The sequence below is a fragment of the Bufo gargarizans genome, chromosome 6, assembly GCF_014858855.1.
Source record: "Bufo gargarizans isolate SCDJY-AF-19 chromosome 6, ASM1485885v1, whole genome shotgun sequence".
NCBI classification, from domain to species: Eukaryota; Metazoa; Chordata; class Amphibia; order Anura; family Bufonidae; genus Bufo; species Bufo gargarizans.
Window position 1 is genome coordinate 105,970,691 of NC_058085.1, and position 26,843 is coordinate 105,997,533.

Here is a 26,843-nt window from a genome sequence, read left to right on the forward strand (position 1 = left end):
GACGCGCTCCGAATCCTGGATCCCAGCTCCGCCCGTTTCTTAATTTATTCACTGAACTCGTTCGTTCTTGCTGTGAGGGAGGAGGGAATAGAGGAGACTAACTAACTGCGCATGTGTGAGATTACAAGCAGCTTCAGAAGATAAAAAACCAAAGTGCAGTGAATAAATTATCTTCTGAAGCTGCTTGTAATCTCGCGCATGCGCAGTTAGTTAGTCTCCTCTATTCCCTCCTCCCTCACAGCAAGAACGAACGAGTTCAGTGAATAAATTAAGAAACGGGCGGAGCTGGGATCCAGGATTCGGAGCGCATCTGGGCACAAAACGGCGTCAGCCCCTTGGCCACAAAGGTACCGGTACTGGTAATTTGTATATCTATAAAATATATATTTTTTGCAATAAATAAAACACAGGCCCCTCCTCCGCCCCTCTATCATCATTGGTGGCAGCAGGCAGCACAGGGGGGAGGGAGGGACTGCTTCACCTGTGCTGCCTCATACCCGGCGTATAGGATGACCCCCGACTTTTGAAAATAATTTCTAGTGTTAGAAAGTCGTCTTATACGCCAGAAAATACGGTAGTTAAACTTTGGACTGCCACGACACCTCCTACCAAATCTATTACCTAATTCTGTCTGTCTATCTGTCTGTCGATCTGTCTTTAACAGAATTACATGTGAAAAATGGTGGTACCCTAAGATACACAGGAATTAGATATGGATCTAGGTGAATGGAATAAGTGGAGAATATGGTTTTCATACTATAGCTCAAAAGTCAAACACAATTGATAAGAACTGTAATGTTGATAGAACAGCGGTGCAGTATCTGTCACTGTTTTAAATATATCTCAGTGATGTTTCGGATTTCTATACTACAATTACAAGCCCTACTTTTACTTTAAAATGACACTAAACTCAGGAGTTAACTGTTAAAAATGCATTCAAGCAGCCCAACTATTTAGGGAAATGTATTTTATTTGTGTATCACTCGGCTGTATATACTCCAATCATCTCTAAACTGGTGCTGATACTGTACTTTTTGAAAGGCTACCTTTCCCCCTTATGTCATATAACCTCATATCTCTGTAATTATATGAGATCTAACGTTGAAACCACTTGATCTTACCGGATCTAACAAAGGCCTATTACTCTGCATCAAATTTTACCAGAAAATTGCATGTGGGGGGCTAGCCCCCCCTGACGTAATACCAAATATCCATAATATCTCTGTAATGATATGAGATCTAACGTTGAAACCACTTGATCTTACCGGATCTAACAAAGGCCTATTACTCTGAATCAAATTTTACCAGAAAATTGCATGTGGGGGGGCTAGCCCCCCTATTTAATACTACCTCATATCTGTGTTTTTATGTGAAATATCTCTGTAATTAAATGAGATCTAACGTTGAAACCACTTGATCTTACCGGATCTAACGAAGGCCTATTAGTATGCATCAAATTTTACATGAAAATTGCATGTGGGGGGGCTAGCCCCCCCTCATTAATCACTTAATAAGTCTGCAATTATGTGAGATCTAACAAAACAACTAGTTGATCATACCTGATCTAACAAATATCTTCCAAAATAGCTAATTGTTTGGTCAATTTTTTGATAAGGGGGGGCTGATGACGGGTTAGCCCCCCCCTGCAAATAACTGTTAATATCTCTACTTCTGTATGAGATCTAACGCAAACAACAATTGATCTAACCTGATCTAACAAAGATCTAACCAACTGCACATATTTTGTTAAAAAATTTTGATATGGGGGGGCTAACACGGCTGAGGTCTTTAAGGGTGGATTTGGGCCTTATGCACAATACCGCAGTTTTGGTCTGCGTTTGATCCGCATTTTTGCAGATCACACGCGGACCCATTCATTTCTTTGGGTAAATAATTCGGACAGAACACAGATGTCACCCATGTGCTGTCCGCATCCATGTGGACACTCCACAAATGAAAGAACATGTCCTATTCTTGTCAGTTTGCGGACAAGACTTGGCAGTTCTATTAGGAATATGTGCCCGTATTTTGTGTGCAAGAATAGCGATTTCTAATGATGGGTGTGAAAAATTTGCGTAATGGGGCTGACCTGCGATACCAAGCACAGCCGCTATTCAGTGCACGTTGCTGCGCTTGGTAAGCTATCCAGAGGATATGGCATCAGTAAAAAAAAGTCTGAAACCCTCCATAACGGCTGGACTGCCACACAGCTATCCTCGCCACATGAGGGGTGTCAGGGCCAAGATGTAGTCCATGTAGTCCCAGCCTTAGGGTATGGTCAGACAGAGGATTTTATGTGTGACAAAATCTTCCACGCACCCCGTGGCAGAAACCGCTGTGCTGCAGGTTCTTCCGCAGGTTTTCATGCGGAGCCGCTCTAGACCTCAAGCAGGCTCCCGCTGCAGCTTTGCAAGAGGTCCGCTAGGTAAATGTGCCAAGAACGGACCTGTGGTCTTGAAAAACCCTCGGCCGCATGACCTGCCGCACAGCCTCCCACTGAAAACAGTTTCAGCGCAGATACGGCGCGGTTTTTAGCGCCAAATCCACGCTCAGTCCTAAATTTCTGCTGAGGATCTTGTAGTAAAATAGGTGTTGGATGTGCAACATAACTTGTGATGGAAAGTTTTTTAAATATTTTTTTTTTTAATAATTCGTGCAATGTTATTTATATGGCGGTGTGTGCTAATCACTGATCTCTGGCTCCTATAATTCTCGCAGGAAAATGTCTTCAAATGTGTGAACACTTCCAGTGAAAGAAACACTTCACGTGGCAGTTTTTTATTTTTATTATTTTTATCTACGGCCTCTGTGAGGTAAACAGGAACCAGTCAGTAACTGCAAGACCCGGATAATCTGCGTGACAACCCGCAGCCTCCAGCCTCTGGACGTCACAGGGTCACGTGACGTCCAGAGGGTCCTTACGGCGCATTTAGTCGCTACCCTTCGCACATCCGTACTGCGTGACAGGTTATTTTATAGGCCACGCCCCCTTGTTTACAGGAAGGAATACAGTGCTGACTCCATTGTATGGATAACCCCGCCCCTGCTCCTATCAGCTTCCAGTCCTAAGTGAGTGACAGCGGCGCTAGCCAATCGCTGCGGCGCTGGTCTGTCTTGCAGACGTGATCTCGCCATGTTGTGGGGTAACAGTCAGAGCTGAAGGAGGCCGGGGATCCGCAGGCGCCTGAGAGGAGTGAGTGGGAGGAGGAGGGGACTCTGGCTCGTGGGGACTTCATTGACTATCACAGGTATGAGGTAATGGACGTGATTGGCAGTGCCCTATAGGAATCCTGTTCTGTGTGTTTGGACTGCTCGGCTGCCCTCTCTTAAAGTGACAGTGCCGTGTATTATGTATATGTGTCTCATTACTAAGCCATTTATATAGAAATCCTGTCAGGTGGCGGTTGCAGCCATTGGGGTGCATTGTGTTTCAGAACGGATGCCACTCCTCCTGTCATTGTCAGTAAGTTTTGCGCACAAGGCAGCGTCGCGCTCCGATAACTGGCTGCACAGCAGGACGAGGCGCAAGGTTGTATTTTGGGTGCGACTCTGCTGTGACAAGTTAGAGCTGCACCAGTTGTAGGGCTATCTCTGCTAAATGTAATGACGCCTTTCGCTTAGCAATCCATTGCTTCATTCTGGAGAAAAAGTATTCTATAATTAGTTAAGTGCACTGAGGGCGGGCCCAAGACACTCTGTGCAACTTTGCTCCTCTTGATTCCTCTGCCATAGCCCCTCCATCTTAAGGGGGTTGGCCTATCGCCGTGACAACCCCCTGGATCTCACAGGAAGCAGGCGGTACATTCAGTAATACGCTTACCGCCAATGCTTTACAATACAGAAGTATTGTAAAGGGGATCGGACCCCAAAAGTCCCAGAGTGGGACAAAAAAAAGAAAAGACTATCGATATCGGTCATATTCTTGTCATTGTCGCTTTTCCTATTGCATTGTACTTCTAGCGTCAGCGCTGGAGGGTGCTGTGCCAGACCTACGCCATGATGTCCAGCTAGTAACGGGCATGGCAGCAGTAAGGCAAGTCCCCCATTCACAGGAAAACATGTCTCCGACAGTAAGGCTAGGTCTACACAACGACATTTGTTGCGCGACAAAAAGTCGCGCAACATTTTGTTGCACTAATGTTGTGCGACAATTTTTATAATGGCAGTCTATGGTGTTGCACTGCAACATGCGACATGCTGCGCCTGCGACGCGACAGTCGAAGAAAAATCCATCTCGAATGGATTTTCTGTGACTGTTGCGTTGCAGTCGCAGCATGTTGCAGTGCGACACCATAGACTGCCATTATAAAAATTGTCGCGCGACATTAGTGCGACAAATGTCGTCGTGTAGACCTAGCCTAAGGGAGCGTGAAGAATCCTTTATGTCTCCGCTTCCTTATGCTTTTGGTCCTGATATTGGCAAACAAATATGCTCCGGACAGGGGCCAGTGGAGGACGTTGTACCCCATTGTGATTTGTAGGCTATAGTAACACCAGTTGGCCTACTGGGAGCAGTGTGTGTACTTCGCTGCTGTTCTTTACTTTTTGTTATTTCCGTAGACTGGAAAACATGGAACCGCAGGTGAATTTGTGTGTGTCCTGTAGAGGAGAGACGCAGAGCTTCCTGGTGTCAGATTCTGAGAAGACAACCTGGGCTGATGTGGAAGCAATGGTAAGCTTTTCAGGTGGGGGTATGTATCGGAATGGTCTGCTGAAGGCCTTGATAAATCAGTTGTCTAAGGCTACTTTCACAATAGCGGCAGGACGGATCCGACAGGCTGTTCACCCTGTCGGATCCGTCCTGCCGCTATTTCACCGTGCCGCCGCTTCATCCCCATTGACTATAATGGGGACGGGGGCGGAGCTCCGGCGCAGCACGGCGAGAGGCCGCCGGACTAAAAAGTCGGACATGCAGTACTTTTAGTCCGGCGGCCTTTCACCACGCACTGCTGTGCTGCACCGGAGCTCCGCCCCCGTCCCCATTATAGTCAATGGGGACAGAGCGGCAGGACGGATCCGACAGGGTGAACAGCCTGTCGGATCCGTCCTGCCGCTAGTGTGAAAGTAGCCTAAGATTACTTTTACACTAGCGTTTTTCTTGTTCCGTCAAAAGGGCTCAATGCCGGAAAATAACTGATCAGGCATATCCCCATGCATTCTGAATGGAGAGTAATCCGTTCAGGATGTCTTCAGTTCAGTAATTTTGACTGATAAGGCAAAAGAGAAAACCGTAGCATGCTACGGTTTTATCTCCGGCGAAAAAAAACTGAAGACTTGCCTGATCTGGCATTTTTTTCCATAGGACTGTAATAGTGCCGGATTCTGCATTCAAAATACCGGAATGCCGGATCCGTCCTTCCTGCGCAGACCGAGAAATAGGTGAAAAAAATAAATGCCGGATCCTTTTTTGCCGGATGACACCGGGAAGACTGATCCGGCATTTCAATGCATTTTTTTGACTAAACAGACCTTTTTAAGACTTACAAATGCCATCAGTTGGCATATGTTTTGTCGGATCCGGCAGGCAGCCCTGGCGACGGAACTGCTTGCCGGATCACTCTGCTGCAAGTGTAAAAGTAGCCTAACAGACCTAATTAGGTGTGTAAGGATCATGAGAAATTCTTAGTCACCTTGTGTTTAGGGACTACTATTCTGCTGTTAGTCAGCATCAGTGCTGATCCACTATACCCTCCAGTCCTGTGCCAAGACTACCCTGGTCCCCCGCTGGTTTCCGTTTCCCCAGACCCAGCAATGATGCCTTATCATCTTGACATGTGACTGCAGCAACTGATCCACCGAGGTGTGAACCAGTCGCTGCTGCAGCCAATGAGTCACATGTCCACACATTGTGTCATCCCTTGAGCCTAGAAACCACAGACTGGTAGGAAAGCATTAGTAGCAAGGTACTGTTAAAGGGGTTCTCCGGGCTTTTACTATCGATGACCTATCCCGCCGATCAGCTGTATGAGGAGACAGGGCGGCGCCCAGTGTACACGTGCCATCTCGTCCCATTCTTTTCAATGGGACAGGTCGTTCCCATACACTTGTATGGGAACGACCCATCCCATTGAAATGAATGGGATGGCTTGGGTGTAATTACACCTGCTCACCGCTGCAGAGCCGATGGCAAGAAGGTAAACAGTGTAGAGGAGGCAGCGCTGGCACGGCGCGCGGCTCCTCTTCAAACAGCTGATCAGCGCGGGTGTCGGGTGTCGGACCCCCTCCGATCTGATATTGATGACCTATCCTGAGGATAGGTCATCAATATTAAAAGCCCGGACAACCCCTTTCAAAAAGAATCAGAAATGTAAACGGAGGACTTAAGCTTTTCCTGCACGATCCGATTCTGGTTTTGACTCTCTGTATGAGAGCAGCACTCATCCTGGCTTCCTCCAGCTGTCCTTACATTGCATCCATCTGAATGCCTGCTGGCAGGCCAAGGACACAACCAGGCACATGTGAAAGGACATGCAATATTTTAAAATAAAAAAAAAACAGCAGTCTAAGGATCCATTAACACGACTGTATTTTGGTTCCGCATCCGATCCACATTTTTTGTGGACTCGTTCATGTGCTGTCCGCATCTGTTTGTCCATTCTGCGGCCCTGCATAAAAAAATATAAGTGTCCTATTGTTGGCCATTTCTGCGGACAAGAATAGGCACTTGTAACACAGTGCAGGATGCACACGGCTAGTATCCGTATTTTGCGGACCGCAGAATGGATACGGTCATGTGAATGCCCCCTAATAGTGCACCTTGAGGCTGTACCTACTCCGTCCAGCTTTATCTTGATCCTGTGATGCGCCTGTCTAGAACGTGCACTCGTGACCCTTATTTCCATAGTGGCCTGATTTTATTCTTGCTTGACAAGTTCCGAGCCTCGCCCTGTCCTCTGACATAGGCATCATTGCTGTTTTAACACTTTACGAGCGCATTCACACGAGCGAAAAAAAAATCCGTAGTGGATTTTGCCATAGATTCACCCGATGCATAGCAAAGGCTGAAGTCCGTGGTAGGCGGCTGCCGAATCTGCACAGCAGTTCGATTTCCGCACCTTTTTTCCCTCCCGCAGCCAAGATTTTTTTTCGCATTTTGCTGCTACTGTAATACACTCCAGGTTCTCCTGACCACAAATCCAGATGGGAAATCTGCATGAGAAGATGTGTGTGTGTGTGTGTGGGAAAAAAAAAATTGGCGCAGGTGAAACTATTATGTTAGCAAATATTGTTCCGTAAGGACAGTACTACCCGGGCCGTGCTCACCCATTCGGACCCGTGCTGTTGCTGTCCTTTGTAATTCAGTGTACTGCTTGGCACTACGCTCCTCGTGTGACTCGGGCCGTCTCAGACTGCAAAGCAATTTCTTCTATTCCTGTCATAGTAGCAGGAACCGTGACTCACCCAAGGGCTGTTATTGTGCAGGAACTTTATAAAGTGCAGGTACGAGGTGACTCATGGGCGAGTGACAGCCTTCAAATGTGGATTTAGGGGCACTCAGAGTAAAGAACGTGACTAGGGGCTAGAGTTCAAGGATGTTCTCAGATCAGTTGTACAGTAGTAATTGTTACACTAATGTGTGCTGCGAGTTGCTGTATTGCGGACCGCATTTGCGGATCCGCAATACACGGGCACGGTTCCATGTGCATTCCGCAGCACGGATGCAGACCCATTCATTTTAATGGGTCCACAAATCCGGAGATACGGAACACTACGGAAGCACTACGGAGTGCTTCCTGGGGTTCCGTTCCATGCCTCTGCACCGCAAAAAGATAGCACTTGCTCTATCTTTTTGCGGAACGGAGGGATCGCGGACCCATTCAAGTGAATTGGTCCACAATCCCCATGTGGCTGCCCCACGGCTGCGGACTGCAATTTGCGGTCCACAGTCCGGGCATGGGCTTCAGACGTTGTGTGAACGAGCCCTAATTCTAATCCTCAGTGCCATTCACTATTCGATCAGCATTCTGCACTAGGATCTGCCATTACTACCTCTTGGGGAAGGGCAATCCATAGTTTGACTGCTCTAACTGTAAAGAATCCTTTCCTGTATTGCCTTTCCTCCACATAATGAATGTGTTTGGAATCAGTAAATCATGTCCCAATTCTTTGCATCTGTGGGGCTCCGTACAGTATTCAAACAAAGTTTTATGCAAATCGACTTAGGATGTTTCATCCGAAGTCGATTCGCTCATCCCTAGCAGTCACTTGTAATTCATCCGAAATCGATTCGCTCATCCATAGCAGTCACTTGTAAGCAAATCGGTGAAGTGCAGAGGCTGATACCAGAGGTGCAGGCAGTTGTTTTGCACGTACTGTTTTTTTGGGGTTTTTTTCACGATGAGATCCTTTTCATTGTAATTTCATCATATTGTTTTGTTTCATTCAACTTAAAGGTCATCTGTCAGCAGATTTGTACCTATGACACTGGCTGACCTGTTACATGTGCACTTGGCAGCTGAAGGCATCTGTGTTGGTCCCATGTTCATATGTGTCCACATACTGAGAAAAATTATGTTTTAATATATGCAAATGAGCCTCTAGGAGCAACGGGGGCGTTACCATTACACCTAGAGGCTCAGCTCTCTCTGCAACTGCCACACCATCTGCATTTTGATTGACAGTACCAGGCAGTGATGTGTTCACTGCCTGGTCCTGTCAGTCAAACTCCTTTTTTATATATATTTTTTACATGATACATTTTTTTATTTATTATTATTTATTTATTTAGTGTTATTGGACATCCCTAGAGTCATACACAGAACAAGATGGCTTGTTTCTGGTGCAGAGATTTAATAAGAGGCTGATCATAATCCACATACTGCCTGTATCGACGAACTGAAAATCGGCCTGTTCATATGTCATTTTTACCTAGCCACATCACAACTTATTTCTCAGATAACCGTTTTCCAGGTGAAAGGCTCTTTATCACCGTCTTATTCCTGTCTTCTGCAGGTGCAGGTGTCTTTTGACCTGAATGATATACAGTTAAAGTATATAGACGAGGATAATGAAGAGGTAAGAGATTGGCCGTTTCACATGTAGTTTTATTAGTGCAAGTTATACTAAGCAGTATTTTCTATGCAAGGCTGCTGACAGATATAGGTAGAACCAGAGGGCTTTTAATTAAAGGGTAAATATTATATATTTTTTTATTTGCTAGTTTATTAGAGCTAGGCATGTATACCTGAGTTAGTCTGTCAATGATTGTCAAAAGATCTGTAATTACCTTATAATAACAGCTTTCATGAATGTCCTCTGTCCCTTTCCACTGCTCCCTTAAAAGACTGTTGCTATGGCTTGTCTGTCTTCCTTTTAGTATAAACAGAAGACAGAGGGGCGGTCCTTCACACTGCATGCCTGCATTAGGCTTCAGAGTGAGGAGGCGTGTCTGTCAGTAATCCAATCTGATTGGCTAGCAGGGAGCTGCTGGCTACAGCAAGTGTGTATGTGAAGTGAGGGAAAGCAGTTTTTGCCTCAGAGAAGCCATCTTGAGAAGGTCCTCATATTGTAAATGTTTAAACAGCAGTAACTAAGGGAAAAACTCAAGGAAAACAGTGGTATGTGAAGAAACTAAAGATTGCTTTATGCATAATGCTGCTGCAGCAGTAACATATGCTAAGGCCTCTTTCACACTTGCGTTGTCCGGATCCGGCGTGTACTCCACTTGCCGGAATTACACGCTGGATCCGGAAAAACGCAAGTGTTACTATGGCAGCCAGGATGCTATTAAAGTCCTGGTTGCCATAGTAGGAGCGGGGGAGCGGTATACTTACAGTCCGTGCAGCTCCCGGGGCGCTCCAGAGTGACGTCAGAGCGCCCCATGCGCATGGATGACGTGCCATGCGATCACGTCATCCATGCGCGTGGGGCGCCCTGACGTCACTCTGGAGCGTCCCGGGAGCCGCACGGACGGTAAGTATGCTGCTCCCCCGCTCCCCACTACACTTTACCATGGCTGCCAGGACTTTAGCGTCCCGGCAGCCATGGTAACCATTCAGAAAAAGCTAAACGTCATATCCGGCAATGCGCCGAAACAACGTTTAGCTTAAGACCGGATCCGGATCAATGCCTTTCAATGGGCATTAATTCCGGATCCTGCATTGCGGCAAGTGTTCAGGATTTTTGGCCGGAGCAAAAAGCGCAGCATGCTGCGGTATTTTCTCTGGCCAAAAAACGTTCCGTTCCGGAACTGAAGACATCCTGATGCATCCTGAACGGATTTCTATCCATTCAGAATGCATTAGGATAAAACTGATCAGGATTCTTCCGGCATAGAGCCCCGACGACGGAACTCTATGCCGGAAGAAAAGAACGCAGGTGTGAAAGAGCCCTAAAAGTGATTTTTGTATTTATTTATTAAAACATGACAGTTACCCTTTTAATGTAGTTCTGTCACAATGAACTGTAACTGGCACAGGTCCCTCTTGTGCAAGTGCAGCAGAGGTGGACCCGCAGGCTGCAGTGTTTCAAATTCAGCTCCGCAGCCTCTCTCCTCTGCTGTAAGTGATTGCTGTAGCATACGAACAGGAGACCGCTCCAGCTGTCGCTCAACGCAGAGAAGAGGGTCTATGAAACTGTTCATAAGCTGAGCCTGTAGCACTGCGGGCCCGTGCACTTGCAGGAATGGCACATGCAGCATCTAAAGTTCCATTTACAGCACTCCATTGATTAAAAGCAGGGACAAAGGTAACTCCTGTGCCTACCAATGGCTGGCAGCAGTTTTTCATTAACAAAACTTCTCACAGACACCATTTAGAGAACATAGTATGTGTTCATGCTCTGTTTCTGCCCTGTGGCTATATTTTTGCCATGTCTACACTTGTGTAAAATAAAAAAATTAAAAATAATTCTGATTGGAGAAATTCAGACCCAACTTTTATATGGGCAGCCATCGCCCTGCATGCTACTAAGTTGTATGTGTTATCATGTATGGCAGGTGTTACCAGTAGCTGATTATTACCATACCATTAGGCTAAGTTCACACATTGAAAGTTTGTGGAAGATTTTGCAGTAATTTTCTGTTGCAATCCCTCATGGTTGTCCGGATCGCTGCTTGCTTCCATTTAAAGGGGCAGTCCTGGTGTTTATCCTTAGAATAGCTCATCAAAATCTGATCAGTGAGTGTCTAACTCCCGGCACCCCCAGCAATCAGCTGTTTGAAGAAGATGCTGTGTGAGCGCCTCAGCCTTTTCCTGTTCATCGGTCACATGGCATAGGCCCAGCTCAGTCCCATCCATTTGAATGGGGCTGAGCTGCAATACCAAGCAAAGCTACTTTACAGTGGACGGCGCTGTGCTTGGTAAGCTGTGAGGAGGCCTCGGCCTGTTCAAACTGCTGATTTGGCAGAGGTTGCCAGTTGTGGACATCCACCGATCATGTATTGATGGCGCCTATACGTAGGATGGGTAATCAATATTGCACAGCCGGACAACCTCTTTATTGGAACCGTCATGGTTTCCTTACAGTGGATACGAATTGGATATTGTGCAAAATCCTCATGTATTATATTCATGGTAATTGCACAGGAGAATAAGTTTGAAATTTTGTGGGATCCAAAAACTACACAATGCTCAGAAAACCACACTGCATTTTTTTAATGTATGTGCATTGGGTTTTGAAAACTTCTTTCACTTGTATTCTTTTTGTGATCATATCCTTAAAGGGACACTGACAGGCCCAATAACCATAATTAGCTGTACATATGCATGTACAGGGCTTCTAATGTGCATTAAAAACATATAAGTATAACCCCTGTCCACATTATGAATACAGTAAACTCATGTTTTATAACCTGAAGTAATCGCTGTTCTTTCTGCCCAAGGGGCGGGGTTTCAGCTTCACTTCAATATTCACTTCGCTGGGCGGCTTCTGCAGTCCCCGACCTTCCGAGATCCGGCGCATGCCCAATAGAAAGCTATGGGTGCCGGGCGCATGCGCAGAAGCTGAAAGTGAGTCCGATGCCCATAGCTTTCTATTGGGTATGCGCCGGATCTCGGAAGGTCGGGGACAGCAGAAGCCGCCCAGCGAATTGAATATTGATGAGCTGGGCGGCGCTTCAAAACGGCTGTTGGGGCGAGGCTGGCTGGGCGCAAGTGGAGCTGAAACCCCGCCCCTTGGGCAGAAAGAACAGCGATTACTTCAGGTTATAAAACGTGAGTTTACTGTATTCATAACGTGGACAGGGGTTATACTTATATGTTTTTAATGCACATTAGAAGACCTGTGCATGCATATGTACAGCTAATTATGGTTATTGGGCCTGTCAGTGTCCCTTTAAGGATATGATCACAAAAAGAATACAAGTGAAAGAAGTTTTCAAAACCCAATGCACATACATTAAAAAAATGCAGTGTGGTTTTCTGAGCATTGTGTAGTTTTTGGATCCCACAAAATTTTAAACTTATTCTCCTGTGCAATTACCACGAAAATATGTGTACCACTGCTGCGTCTTACAGCAAGGCCTGTGCCTGGGGGGTCATGGGAGTAATTAATAAAGGTTTCTATTCACTTTTAGCAAAGATCTTGAAAACCGCAGGGAATTGATATAGAAAGTTTATTAGAAAATTCTATTTTTCATTGTACAATTATTTGAACTGCAATCACCGTAGGCTACTATTACCTACTATTGCCTGTAGGAGGAAACTGTAGTCTGAAAGCCTCCCCCTGGACTCTGGTCTCTGACTCGAATCTAGCACAGGGAAGTAAGAAATCTAGTAGGGCTCTTTCACACGAGCGGATACCATGCGGTTAATCCGCTGCGTGAAAGAGAGCCAAGCCCCGCTCCGGACAGCAGAGACACTGTGCATTAACATGATAGATAATGCATTACAAAATCACGGTGAGATAAAGTTGTCACAATGGTCCGTGTCTCTGCTGTCCGGAACAGGGCTTGGCTCTCTTTCACGCAGCGGATTACCCGCGCGGGATCCGCTTGTGTGAAAGAGCCCTTAGTCTGCTTTCAGACGAGTGATTTAAAACGCATCCGTGTTGTGGCCGCAAAAATGGATGTTTTTATTTTTATTAAATGGACCGTACGTGAATGGCTCACAGGTGCTGTCCGTTTTTCTCGCTGAACTATTCTCTCGATTGGGTAGATCTAGTGAGAAAATCGGACCAATTATGAGTTCATGTGAATAAGCCAGCCCATTAAATGTAATGCAGTGTTCAGTCTGAAGCTGTCCATTTTATAGGAGGGGCCTTAATTGAGTCAGTGTGCGCCCTGCAGTGAACAAAACATTCTGAAGAAGGTCATCATAACCCAAACTTGAGCTGCAGTATGTTGTATATTAATGGTAGGCTCTCATTTCACTTGTAACTTTGATGCTTCTCTCATTGCAGGTATCTGTGAATAGCCAAGGTAAGCCTGTACCCGTGTACTCTGTTCTTTACCATCTTCTGTATTTGCGTCTAGTTTACTAAGATTTATTTTTGTAGTTTTACTTTTGAAAAACTTTTGCTTCATGAAAAAAATACTTTTTTGAACTGTGCATACTTTATATAGGCAAGATGTCTTTGCCCACTAGGGCTGCAACGATTACTCGAATAAATCGGGTGACTCGATGCAAAAAAATCCTTGATGCAAGATTTGTTTGTGTCACGTGACCACAGAGTGCGAGCGAAGCGCTTGCTATTATTTACGCTCCGTGGTCACCCGCCGGCCTGCACTGCGCTGCTCTGTATCCTGACACATAGTCAGGAAATAGTGCGCACTATGACCTGGCACTGTGTGACGACGCCCCTACAGGATTGGTAAGTAATAAACTGGCGCTGGGGACTGACTAGGGGGAATCGCTAGGGGCCGAGATTGTGGCACTGGGGGAGCTGTTGGCACAGAGGACTGATGGCACTGGGGGAGCTGATGGCACTGGAGAGGGCTGATGGCACTGGGGGAGCTGATGGCGCAGAGGACTGATGGCACTGGGGGAGCTGATGGCACAGAGGACTGATGGCATTGGGGGTGTGAGCTGATGGCACAGAGGACTGATGGCATTGGGGGAGCTGATGGCACTGGGGGTGGGAGCTGATGACACAGAGGACTGGCACTGGGGGTGGGAGCTGATGGCACAGAGGACTGATGGCACTGGGGGAGCTGATGGCAGGTGGGTCCGATGATGGTACGGGGGATCTTCTAAGTTTTTATACATGTTTAAAACATGCTTATTAGAGTACTTGATTAATCGTTGGATTAATCAATAGAATACTTGATTACTAAAATAATCGATAACTGCAGCCCTATTGCCCACTAAACCACACTTTCTGCATGAAGAGAGCTTTTATCCCAGAGGTTAGCATCCTCTAGGACGTTAGCTGTTGTAAAAAAAAAATAATACAACTTCCAGCATGCACATTTGCTCAGATGTTCTCAGAACTCCAGTAGAAGTAAATGGAGCATGCTGGTAGTTGAAATTCTGCAAAAGCTGGAGGTCCAAAGCTTTAGCCTGTACTTCATAGAGTTTTCTGGGAATTCAAAATTGATGACCTAAAAAAAAATGTGTATATATAAAAAAAAAAAAAAGAAAAAGGTGTAGGAAAGGGAAGAGTAGAGGAGGAGTTCATGGCTACCAGTCATATTTCTGCAATAATTTTCCACCTTTTGATAAGTGGGAGCTGGTGGACTGTGCCTTTGTTTGGTACATGTGCTGGGAAAACTCCCAGCGCACACACACACAATGGGCATATCCATAGGCCTGCATGCACCCAGTGTCCATGTGCATTAGCACTTTTTTTTTTTTTTTTCCCTTTTTTCTTATTGTTGAGGAAACTTTAGTCTGCTGCAGCTTCCTATACAGAGGAACACAGTAAGAAGACGTATACTGCACTGTATACACTACTCACAAAAAGTTAGGGATATTTGGCTAGGGTGAACCTAACTCTAACCTTTAACAGGTGAACGTAATGTGACTGTCTCTAAACTTTTGAATGCACACGTCAACTGTTCAGTGTTTCATTACTTTTTTGCACAACTTCACTAACAAGGAGCTTAACTGCAAAATTCAAAACAGGTGTTTAATCCGAGAATCACCCAATACATTTCCTGGTTCAATTAGAATTGGTATTTCAACAGTCCTTCTCATCATGCTGTTCACATTTTGACATCATGAGAGCAAGACGACATCTAACAATTGATCAACAGTACCTCGCCATTGCGGGGCTTCAAGCAGGAAGTTCTCAGACGGAAGTGACCATGAGCTTAGAGTGTCACAGAGTCAGCAGGTTGCAACAGAGATACAGGGACTGGAAGAAGTCACAGAAAGGCATAGAAGTGGACATCCTTTGGCCACATCCTACACTGATGGCGGGGATTTAGACCCCTTTTACACGGGCGAGTTTTCCGCGTGGGTGCAATGCGTGAGGTGAACGCATTGCACCCGCACGGAATCCGGACCCATTCACTTCACTGGGGCTGTGCTGGTCTCCTGTTCTTTCTTCAGGACCTGTCAAAAGACCTGTGGTGACATCACTGCTCATCACATGATGCATCACATGATCAGTGTCACCACAGGTCCTTTGACAGGTCCCGAAGAAAGAACAGGAGACCGGCAGCTACGCTATCAATTGGAGGAGGTGAGTTAATTATTTATTTATTTATTTATTTTAACCCTCAATTGACCTTCTACTAAGCATTCTGTATTAAAGAATGCTATTATTTTCCCTTATAACCATGTTATAAGAGAAAATAATAACATTTACAGAATACTGAACCCAAACCCGAACTTCTGTGAAGAAGTCCGGGTTCGGGACTGGGTACCAAACATGCCGATTTTTCTCACGTGTGTGCAAAACGCATTTAAACGCTTTGCACTCGTGGGGAAAAATTGCGCATGTTCCCGCAATGCCCATGTGAACCCAGCCTTAAAGATGCGCCAAATTTACCAAACAACATGCAGCGCTTGCTAAATTTGGCGCAGACTATGTTAATGAAGACTGAAGCAAACCTGACTTCAGAATTTGCCCTCATGATTAGTGTTGAGCGAACTTTTGGTTTCAAGTTCAGCGTACAAGGTTTGGGTTATCTAAGAATTCCGTTATATATTCCACTACCACGGACTATAAGTTCATAATGGAATTCTTAGATAACCCGAACCCAAACCTTGTACGCCAAACTTGAAAACACAGGTTTACTCAACACAACACATGATGACATCCGCCCCGTGTGATTTAGTTGGTTGCTATTACTGTGTAGCCTTACCGACCAGTATTTTCCAGAGTTGTGAAACACGGTGTAATCATTATACTGTACTTTGCCAGAGGCAGATAAGCAGTGTGAGGCATTCCAATCATGAGTTCACACTGAAAAACTCAGCAGGCATGGCTGTAAACTTTAAGATCACATTGGTGTGTTTTAGGGGCGAGGTTCACTTTAAAAGTGACATCATCGCCTCTGCATAACCCTCTCATAACATGTGATCTCGCATGACATCTGTTGCTTGTTGTTATGATTACCATCAGTTCTTCATGCTATTGTGTAAGGTATGGTTGTCTGGTTATTGATCCTGTGTTTTATTGCAGGTGAATATGAAGAAGCTTTAAAGGTAATGATTTATTCTTCATCTTGATGAATTGCTGCACCATCGGCATCAAAGCAGTTGTATGAAAACAACTGTATTTGCAGTGGCTCCAAGGGTGTAAATCTAGGGTGTGCAGAGGTTGCCGATTTTTGCGTTGGAGCTCTGGAGCTTCAAGTTACACTTTTCAGTGTCCCTCTTGTATGTATATAGTTGTGTGGTGTCATGAGCTTCTGCTTGTCAGAGAAAACCTCAGGTTTCTGACCCTCATAGCCTGTCCTAAGTTAATCTACCGTAAGCGGTTGTATCTCCTCAGCAAATGGCATTCTTTATGTAGAGAAAGATCCGGCTGAAACCATGGGGGCAGAACACGCCAGATGGGTGAGTATTCTTCCTCCTCCCTCCCCTTCTCAGGTTACCTTATGTGAATGACTCCCACGGAGGCCTTTTGCCCTCCATGCGTCACTCCTGTCGGGGGTGAGGGAAAGGGAAGCCTCTTGGTTCGCGCAGTCCTGTCCTCTGCCGGGGCCGCTTGTAATTGAGGCCCAGCTTCTCTGCAGCCTACTCCCAAACCGGCTACCCGAGGGTACTTCACACCCGGCCTGCATCTCTATTCGGCCAGGGCTTCTAGCGGCAGTACCGCTATACTGGAAGGGGGGGATCGGGCCAGCACTTCCCCTCGTTATTGCCTGGGGCCGACGTCATTCGTGGGAGCGGGGCATGAAGTTCTCCCCGCTTCCCGCTCCTTCATCTGTATCCTGGTGCGAATTCTTGGCCCTTTTCTGCGCTCCGCCCACCGCCTGCTTCATGAGGACCTCTGCGTGTCTCTGGCACAAGGCACCTCCGGACAGGCTGGTTTAAGGGACATAGGCCGGGTAAGCTCTGTCTACCCTTCCTACACGGTGTAACCTACCCCCCCCCCCCCTTCCTTCTACCTGTCACTACAGGGTACTTACTATGTCCAAGCCCAGGCCCCAAAGCAGGTGGTCACTTCAGTGTGCCATTTTGCCTGTGCTTCTTGTCGTTTTAAAATTTTCATTCGGTCAGTTAGATCCCCCTCTGCTCTTCATGCTTTGCTCTGACCCTGTTGCCCCTGCTGCCCAGCCCATGGTAGAACCGGAGTGGGCGCACTCCCTGTCAAAGATGGTACAGGACATCTACACCAACAAAGCCATTGTGTAAATACTGGGGCGTTTTTCCGCAACGCCATCCTTTGACCAGTCCGATCCTGGGGCTCATTCCCATCGCGGGCCCCCCCCCCCCCTAAATGGGCCAGACCACCCTCCCCCAGAAGGGTGTCTGCGTCCCCCATTTCTTCTGTCTCTCCGCCACCTCCCAGAGAGTCTCACTCAGACGTGTCCTTGGAAGAAGCACGTTCCGAGGAAAAATTCTCTTCTGAGGACCAGTCTTCAAAACTGTCTTCCATGGTGGACAATCTCATTACAGTGGTTATAGAAACCTTACAGGTTGAAGACCCCTCACCCTCCTCAGTCGGTGCGAGTTTTTCATTCAGGCGATCCTGTCGCTTGCCCAAATGTTTCCCCAACCACCAGGATTTTGATTCCTCTCTTTCCAAGGAGAGGAATTTTCCTGACCGACGTTTTGCCTTGCCAAAACGCTTAAACGTCCTTTATCAATTTCCGGAGGATCAGACTAAGAAGTGGTCGTCCTCCTCTATCGTTGACCCGCCAGTATCCCGCTTGGCTAAACATACCACTTTGCCTATGGCGGATGGGGCTTCCTTCTCTGATCACAGAGCTAAAAAATTTGAATCTTTTGCAAAATCATCCTTTGAAGCAGTGGGCACAGCACTGCGCCCAGTTTTTGCCTCTACTTGGGTGAGCAAAGCTATGGGTGAGTGGTCAAACAAACTACGTCGGGGGACCCCTCGGAGGAACTTTCCGATTTTGCCCTGCAGCTCTCCCATGCCAGTTCATGTATTTGTGAAGCCTCTCTGGACGCGGCCAGACTAATGGCCCGCTCGTCAGCCCTTTTGGTGGCTATTCGCCGTGCCCTATGGCTCTCCTGCTGGGCCGCAGATAATGCCTCAAAGCGGCCCTTGACAGCCCTCACCTTTACCAGCAGCAGACTTTTTGGCAAACGCCTGGACAATATCATTTCTGATGCTACAATTGGTAAAAGCACCCATTTACCACAAAACAGGGCACTTTTCAACAAGTCGAAAAAGCGTAGGCTTCTTTTTCGACCCTTTTGGAGTTTTTCCAGCCCCAAGCGGCCAACCGACAAGTCTACTCCGGATCACAAACGCAAGCCCTACCTTCAAACCTCGCCCTTCCTGGCGTCCCTGCCAACAGGGCTCCAAGTCCTATACCCCCAAGATCTGCTCTGCATGACGTGTGGCTTTCAGCACTCTCCAATTGGGTGGGAGGCCGTCTTCATCTGTTTCGTCATGTCTGGCTGGCTCACGTCTCGGATGCCTGGGTGAGAGAGTGAGAGAGGTCATCCCTGAGGGTTACAAGTGTTCCCCCCCCCCCCCCCTGATTTTTTAAATTTATTCATTTTTCCGCTCATCTCCTCCGACCTCTCCCTCTGCTGCAGATTCCTTTTTTCAGGCTATCTACACTCTTCTGCGGCAAGGAGTGATCATCCAGGTTCCTGCGCAGGACCGTTTTTGCGGGTTCTACTCCAATCTCTTTGTGGTCCCCAAAAAAGAGGGTATATGTTCCGTCCCATTCTAGACCTCAAAGCCCTTCCGGATGGAGTCTCAGATCGGTCATTGTGTCCATGGAATCGGGGAGTACCTGTCCTTGATAGACATCACGGACCTTACCTCCATGTCCCCATTTGCGTCAGTCGCCAAGAATTTCTGTTTGTGGCCCTCCCCTTTGGGCCTGACCACAGCCCCCAGTCTTTACGAAGATTCTGGCGGAGGTCATGGCTTTGCTCCATGCCAGGGGTGTAGTGGCGATTCCATACTTGGACGATATCCTGATAAAGGGTCCGTCATTCTGGGCAACAGCAGGCAGCCTGCGCATCGTCCTGGACACCCTGAAACGCTTCCGATGGATCCTGAAGCGGCGAAAGTCATGTCTTTATCCATCTCAATTTTTCTGGGCATGTTACTCAACACCTTTCAGGCCAAAGTACTCTTGCCCCTGGAGAAGCTATCCACTCTCCGTCTTCAGATTCTTCCCTTGTTGCGGCCCCATCCTCTCCCCGTTCGTCACTGCATGAGGGTTCTGGGTCACATGGTCTCTGCCTTCAAAGCAGTACTTTATGCTCAGTCCCATACCAGGACTCTTCAGCGAGCCATTCTAGCCAATTGGACCCAAGCCCCAGTGTCCCTGGATCGGCTCATACGTCTCCCTGCCCGACCCGCTGGGCCCTAAGATGGTGGCTGCTTTCTCCAATGCTGTCGTCGGGCCGCTTTTTACTTCCCCTCCGCTGACAACAGATGCGAGCCTCCGGGGCTGGGGGGGAGTTTTGGAAAATCTAACCGTTCAAGACGTGTGGTCATGTGAGGAACGCTCCCTCCCAATCAACATTCTGGAATTGAGGGCGATTCGTCTCTCTCAGCTTCATTGGACCGACCACATCCGGGGACATCCGGTTTGAGTTCAGTCCGACAACTCCACGGCTGTGGTGTACCTCAGTCACCAGGGCAGCACCTGGAGCCCCGCAGCCCATAGCCCTGGTGTACGTCGCCCCTCGTGATTTCGTGGAGTCGGTTCACGTTTCCTTAAGTGTTCCCTCCTCTTGCCCTCATTCCGCGTCTCAAGTACAAAAATCTAGTTATGGATTTATTTTTCCATCACATTATACACTGGTCGGTTCCATGGTTACGACCACCCTGAAATTCCAGCAGCAGGGGTCGTGCTTGCACACTAGGAAAAAGCGGTGGTCTATGCACACTCCAGGTCCAGGCCACCAGAGATCCCAGCGCTTTTTCCTGTAATGTGTAAGCATGGCCACTCTGCTGGATTGCAGGGTGCTCGTAACCCCAGGAAACAAGCAGCGTATAATCTGATGGAAAATGAATGAAGCCAGGAAAGGAGGCAATATGGACAATCACTGTACATGAGTAAGTGTCTTGTATTATTTCTCTCTCCATGATAAATGCCATTTGCTGAAGTGAGACAACCCCTTTTAAAGCGGGGCAATTAAACTGGGGGCCTGGGTAACCGTATTAAGGTGTTTCGGTTTAAAGAAGCACTCTTTTTTTCATTTTTGCACATATAATGCTAATTTACCAAGAGTATTCGAGCCAGGTTTTGTCTCAGCCATGTTACATCCATATATTTTGAACAAGTCCGTAAATCAGGATTCCGGCGCTGGATAGATTAAAACTTCAATAATTTATTTAATCTATTAAAAAGTACTAGAAACATGCGCAAAAAACAATCCCAAATGTAGGCAGATACAAGTAGTGTGTGCAATGTGTTTCTGACCTACTCTGTCCTTTTTCACAGCCCTAATGAAAAGATGAAAGTGAACTGTGTCAAATACTTTACTTAAAAGGCTAGAAAGCTAGAACCAGCCATGTACCTCACATGGATCCAAAGTTTATTTCAAGCTGGCAGCTCAGGGGTGTGTCCTTTTTCAGGGGGCATGTCCGTTCTGTTGTAGCTTTATTCCTGTAAATTCCACAGCTTCTAACGGAAGATATGGCTGGTGACAGTTAAAGATTTCAACTGAGCATGTGCGTCCATCTCAGGGAGGTGGACAGAGAAATAAGGAAAAGAACAAACAGCAGGTTGTGCTATATAGATACATTTTATTAAATAGCTCAGTGGCTATACAACATTTTTAATTATATCCAAAGTATTCAGATCCACTCTTCTCCCCTCACCGGTTGTTTAACCCCTTAGTGACCACCCATACGCTTTTTTACGGCGGTCACTAAGGGGCTTTAGGCTGGGCCGCCGCTTTTTTACGTGCTGCGGGGAGCCGGGACCCGGCTCTCACATGAGAGCCGCAGCCCAGACCGGCAGGAGTGCCGATCCGGGATTTATAACACTTTACATGCCGCAGGCAATGGCGCTCGCCGCATGAAAAGTGCTGACAGAGGGAGCGGACTCCCTCTGTCTCCCTTCGGTACCCCGCAAATGCGATCGTGGGATGCCTATGTGTGTGAAGGCTGGCAGGGGTCTGAAGTAGGCCCCAGACCAGCCTTCAGTAATTTCCAGCAGGCCTAGCCTCTCTGAACGCCGTAAAAAAAAAAAAATGTTTAAAGAAAAGACAGAATTGCAAATTTATTCCTAGAAAAAAACTAATAACAAGCGATCAAAAAGCACCATTTACTCCAAAATGATACCAATGAAAAGTACAAGTCGTCCCACAAAAATCAAGCCTTCACACAATTCCATAGAAAGAAAAATAAAAAAGTTATGGGTGGGGCGTGGCCGACTGCCGGCATGAGCGCTAGCACTTAAGAGCTGCTCCGTTCGCCGCGCAGAATCCTGGCATACTGACCACTCCAAACATCGAATGGCGAGTGCACAGAGGGAAGAGGAGATCTGGAAAGTCAGAGATGGGTCACAGCAAAGCACAAACAGCGGCTGAAAAGCTTAAAGGGAACCTGTCACCTGGATTTTGGGTATAGAGCTTAGGACATGGGCTGCTAGATACCCAGTCCCCATAGCTCTGTGTGCTTTTATTGTGTAAAAAAACCCGATTTGATACATATGCAAATTAACCTGAGATGTGTCCTGTCCCTGACTTATCTTGCATACAGCACTCATCTCAGGTTAATTTGCATATGTATCAAATCATTTTTTTTTTTACACAATAAAAACACACAGAGCTATGGGGACTGGGTATTGCGGATGTTCTAGCAGCCCATGTCCTCAGCTCTATACTCAAAATGCAGGTGACAGGTTCCCTTTAAAGAATATGCGAGCCAGGAGGCCCATAATGGCGCCGCCACACCGTGGGCGGCAGTCACACGAGGTCAAGTGGCACAGCAGTCAGATGCTGAAGGTACGGAGGAGCCTGAACTTACTTTAAAAACCGTCTCTGATCAGCTCTTAACAGCGATCTCAGCATGTCAGACCACACTTACCTGCAAAATTGACGAGGTGAAGGTGGACCTGGGTTTGCTGAGGCAAGACATGCAACAGCTCAGGCAGCGGGTACGTCACACAGAAGACAGGTTCTCGGCTTTAGAAGACCTCGCTAGACCACTAGTTGTGAAAGTGCAAGATGTGGAGAAGTCTGTGAGCCTATGGCAACAAAAGTGTGACGATCTTGAGAATAGGGCCAGGCGCAACAACGTCGGGATCTTGCGACTACCAGAGAGATCGGAACGCTCTGATCCGGCCACTTTTCTGGAACTTTGGTTTAAAGCACAGTTTCCTGCTGCCTACGCCGTTGAAAGGGCGCATCAAGTCCCTGCCAGGCGTGCCCCTCCAAGACCCCTTTTGGCGCCTATGCTTTACTGGAAAGATTGGGATCTCATCCTGAGTCAAGCAAGAAACAAGCGTGAAATCAAGCATGAAAATTTTAAATATATCGCTATTTCCCGATTTTTCTGCTGAGCAGCAAAAGAGGAGGGCCTCTTTTATCTCTGTCAAGCGACGACTGCGTGATCTAAACCCACAATACTCCATGGCCTATCCCGCGCATCTTCTGGTGGTGGATGGAGAAAAAAACATCTTCTTCGTCGATCCTAAGGAGGCTGAGGAATGGATTTCCAGGAGATCTGGTCGTCCAAGACCTCATTGATATTATTGTCTTTGCAGATGCCGCAAGTATCACTGCTACATTGCTGCACTTACCTGTTTGCTGTGTTCCGTTGATTTTTAGCATCACTGACTGGGACTTAGGGCACTCCGTCTTCCTGCACCAGTAGAACATATTAGGCCATAATACTTTGTATCCTCATAGTAGATGGGCCTCTCTTCCCATTTTATTTTATGTATGCACGCATTATGCCAAATTATTTTATTGTCAAGGCGACTGAGCAGACACCTGCATAGGTTTACCATCTGATTGCACGATGCAGGTCTCCTGAAACCTAGCCACATTAAAGGATGGCACTGTTTTGATCACTTATATGTTCATTCAATTGTCTGTTATATTATGGCTATGTTACCCACAGTTTATTCTGTTAAAGGCATGGTATATTGTCTGTTCTTTTAGTGAGGTGGCTCAGGAGAGAGGGTTATTGCCTCTTTAACACTGAGGAGTTAGTACATTCGGAGAGGGAGCTTTTGAGTTACAGATGGTGTCCCTGACTGTAGTGTCCTGGAACGTGAGAGGACTGGGTGATCCAAGGAAGAGGATCAGAGTATTTTCTCATTTACGTCTATACAACCCTCATATATTGGGTCTACAAGAGACTCGCCTAACGCCGGAGACAGGGAGTAGAATCAGGAAGCCGTGGGTTCAGTGGTCTCTGAATGCGTATGGGTCGACGGACTCTAGAGGAGTGGCCCTACTTGTGCACAATAATCTTAGATGGGAGGTACAACATTCTGTGGTTGATCCAGAGGGGCAGTACGTCTGTGTATGCCTTCATTAATTGCACTTACTATGTAGTGATTAATATATATATACAGCCCTCCCCCCGCCACTATGTCCATATTTCAGGCGGCGATGGGCTTTGTTGCGAAATACCCCAATGCTAAATTGCTCTGTATGGGAGACTTTAACTTGGTGATGCATGATGACATGGACAGATTTCATCCGGCAGGAGGGAGGGATAGTCGCTCCCCCCTTGACACCACCCTCTCCAGAGTAGTTGCAGAGCTGGGGTGGCTAGATATGTGGAGACTCAAACATCCGCTCCAAAGGGAATATTCTTACTTTACTCCTGCCAGGGGTGCCTTGTCTAGGATTGATTACCTCCTCTGCAATGCTACAGTATACACAGATCTTGAGGCTGTAGGGTATGGGCCACAGGGACCCTCGGACCATGCTCCGGATTTTGTGAAACTGAGACTGTCTGACGTTGTCAAACAGAGTAACAAAATGCGCATTCATCCATTCTGGTTGTCCCTTAAAACCAAGAATGACAGAATCCCTGACCAGCTTCAGATGTTTCTGGAGGTGCAGGATGAGACGACGGATGAATTGTTGCTCTGGGAGACGATGAAAGTCTACTTGAGAGGGTGCCTTAAATAGTCTATTTCCTATATCAATAAAGATTCATTGCGTAAAAAACTGGAACTACGCACTAGATGTAAAGAGGCAGAGAGTTAATTTAGGTCTGATCCCTCTGAGGTGAATAGAAGGGAGTGGATGCTTAGAGGCAGGTTATATATGATGCATCTCAAAGAGAAGAGTGAGCGTAAACTGTTCTTTTTAAAACGGCAGTCCTTTGAGACGGGTAATCGGGCTGGTAAATTGCTTGCTCATATTGTTAGAAACAATAGATTAAATAAGGTAATCACCACCATAGTACATAGGGTCGGGATTTATCCCAGGCAGACGTCTGATAATATTTGGAGAGCGCAAGCCATAGCGCAGATAGGAATGGCAGGGACTAAACATTGGGCCTTGGTATCGCTGGACACGGCCAAAACTTTTGATTTCGTGGAGTGGATGTATTTATTGGCGGTATTGCAGAGCTTTGGCCCTAAGTTTATCAAATGGATTGAGATACTATATCAGCATCCCAAGGCTAACATATTAGTGAACGGGACTCAATCGGATTTGTTTAAACTTCACAGAGGCACAAGGCAAGGATGCCAACTGTCGCCGCTGCTGTTTGCGGTGGCGATAGAACATCTCGTCCTTAGGATAAGGCAGGACCAGATCTTTATGGGTGTCAGCATGGGGGGTAGAGAAGATAAAGTGGGATTATATGTGGACATTCTCTTTATGGATAAGCCTGAGATCACGCTTCCTAGAGCAATTGAAATAATAGGAAACTTTGGGAGGTATTCGGGCTTGCACATAAACTGGACGAAGTCTGCAGTTATGCCCCTTTGGGCACATGCGTGGCCCCCGCAATTCTATAATTTGCCAGTTATTGATCACTTCAAATACTTAGGAATTGTAATCATCAGAGACCCCCATATGTCGTACCCCTGGAACCCCTGTTTGCTGATAAATTCAAAACGTGGAAGTCCCTTCCATTATCAATTATGGGGAGACTAAAGTCAAAATGATACTTTTGCCTAAAGGCCTATACCTTTAAAGGCACATGCATGCGCACCTATACCACGTGTTTTTTTTTTGTTTTTTTTTACCACATTCATGTATTGGTGGCTAACTTTATTTGGGGAAAGGCCAGAAGGAAACTCTCCCTTAGTGTGCTACAGAGATCTAAACTAGAGGGCAGTGCCGCCCTGCCTGATTTTTTTTCTTATATTATTTGGCCAGTCAGCTGAAATTTCTATCTTCATGGGTTTTAGTGTCAGACTTGCCAAATGCGGAATATTATTTTCAGGAATACTTACACACGTCCACTCTATGGCCGATATTGGAGGATGTGCGATCAGCCCCCACATGTCTTCTCCCTCTACATGAACTAGCTCATCAAGTGTGGAATGCTGCCAAAATGCAATCATTTAAGGATCTCCCAGATGTAATTCCAATATGGGATAATCCCATGTTCGCACACTTAAAAGAACTGGAGGGATCAGCTGTGTGGAAGCGTCATGGTGTACTTATTCTGCGAGACTTATATGACGGAGGGACCTTGTGCTCCTTCTTGCAGATGCAGGAGAAGATCGGGGTGCCCCACAACTTTTTCTTTAGATACCTGCAATTGAGACATACGCTAAGGGCCCAATTTGGGGAGAGGGGGCGAGGCATTTCAAAATATCCTTTAATAGGCATACTAAAGTCGCAGTGCCCGAGGGGCATCATCTCTGTGCATTATACACATCTGCTCAGTAAACGCATGACGCTGAATCCTCTCACTATAGAGAGTAAATCGAAAATTTTAATACCTTCTCTGACAGCTGATGACTGGAACGAGGCTTTAATGGCTCCACTGAAAGTTTCTCCATCAATTAACAACAGACTGATTCAGTTGTTTATACTGCACAGAAGTTACCTCACGCCCACTAGGTTACACAAAATAAGAAAATTGTCACACAGTAGATGCCATAGATGTCTGAAGGATAATGCTAACTTTTGGCATCTGATGTGGGACTGTACTTATTTGAGAAGCTACTGGAGGGAAGTTGAGGAAGTTTTGTCAACTATGGTTCCCTCTGCAGTACCGCTGTGTCCTAAAATTTGTGTATTGGGTATATTAGATGAGGAGACATGGATGCACTACCATAGAGTGTTTGTTTCTGAGTGAGACCCTATTCCTTGCTAGAAAAGCCATTGCTTTGAGGTGGATCGGCGACAGAGCTCCCACACTAAGGCCCCCTGCACACAAACTTGTGCGTCCCGTTGCCGTATTGCAGACCCACAATA

General features: G+C 46.6%; 1 protein-coding gene across 6 annotated transcripts in view; it reads left to right on the forward strand.

Annotated features, from left to right (window-relative positions):
* The first annotated feature begins 3,108 nt into the window (after nt 1–3,108).
* The window catches only part of NBR1 (NBR1 autophagy cargo receptor), an 81,830-nt gene continuing 58,095 nt past the window's right edge, over nt 3,109–26,843 (forward strand). For 4 of the 6 annotated variants that reach the window (XM_044300259.1, XM_044300254.1, XM_044300258.1 and 1 more), the window contains exons 1-5: nt 3,119–3,255; nt 4,561–4,672; nt 8,953–9,015; nt 13,339–13,357; nt 16,510–16,532. In XM_044300259.1, the coding sequence (XP_044156194.1) occupies nt 3,251–3,255; nt 4,561–4,672; nt 8,953–9,015; nt 13,339–13,357; nt 16,510–16,532 (222 nt within the window). In that variant the 5' untranslated portion in view covers nt 3,119–3,250. Of the gene's footprint in view, nt 3,256–4,560; nt 4,673–8,952; nt 9,016–13,338; nt 13,358–16,509; nt 16,533–26,843 lie in introns of all 6 variants that reach the window. The other 2 variants (XM_044300256.1, XM_044300253.1) reach the window with 2 other exon arrangements.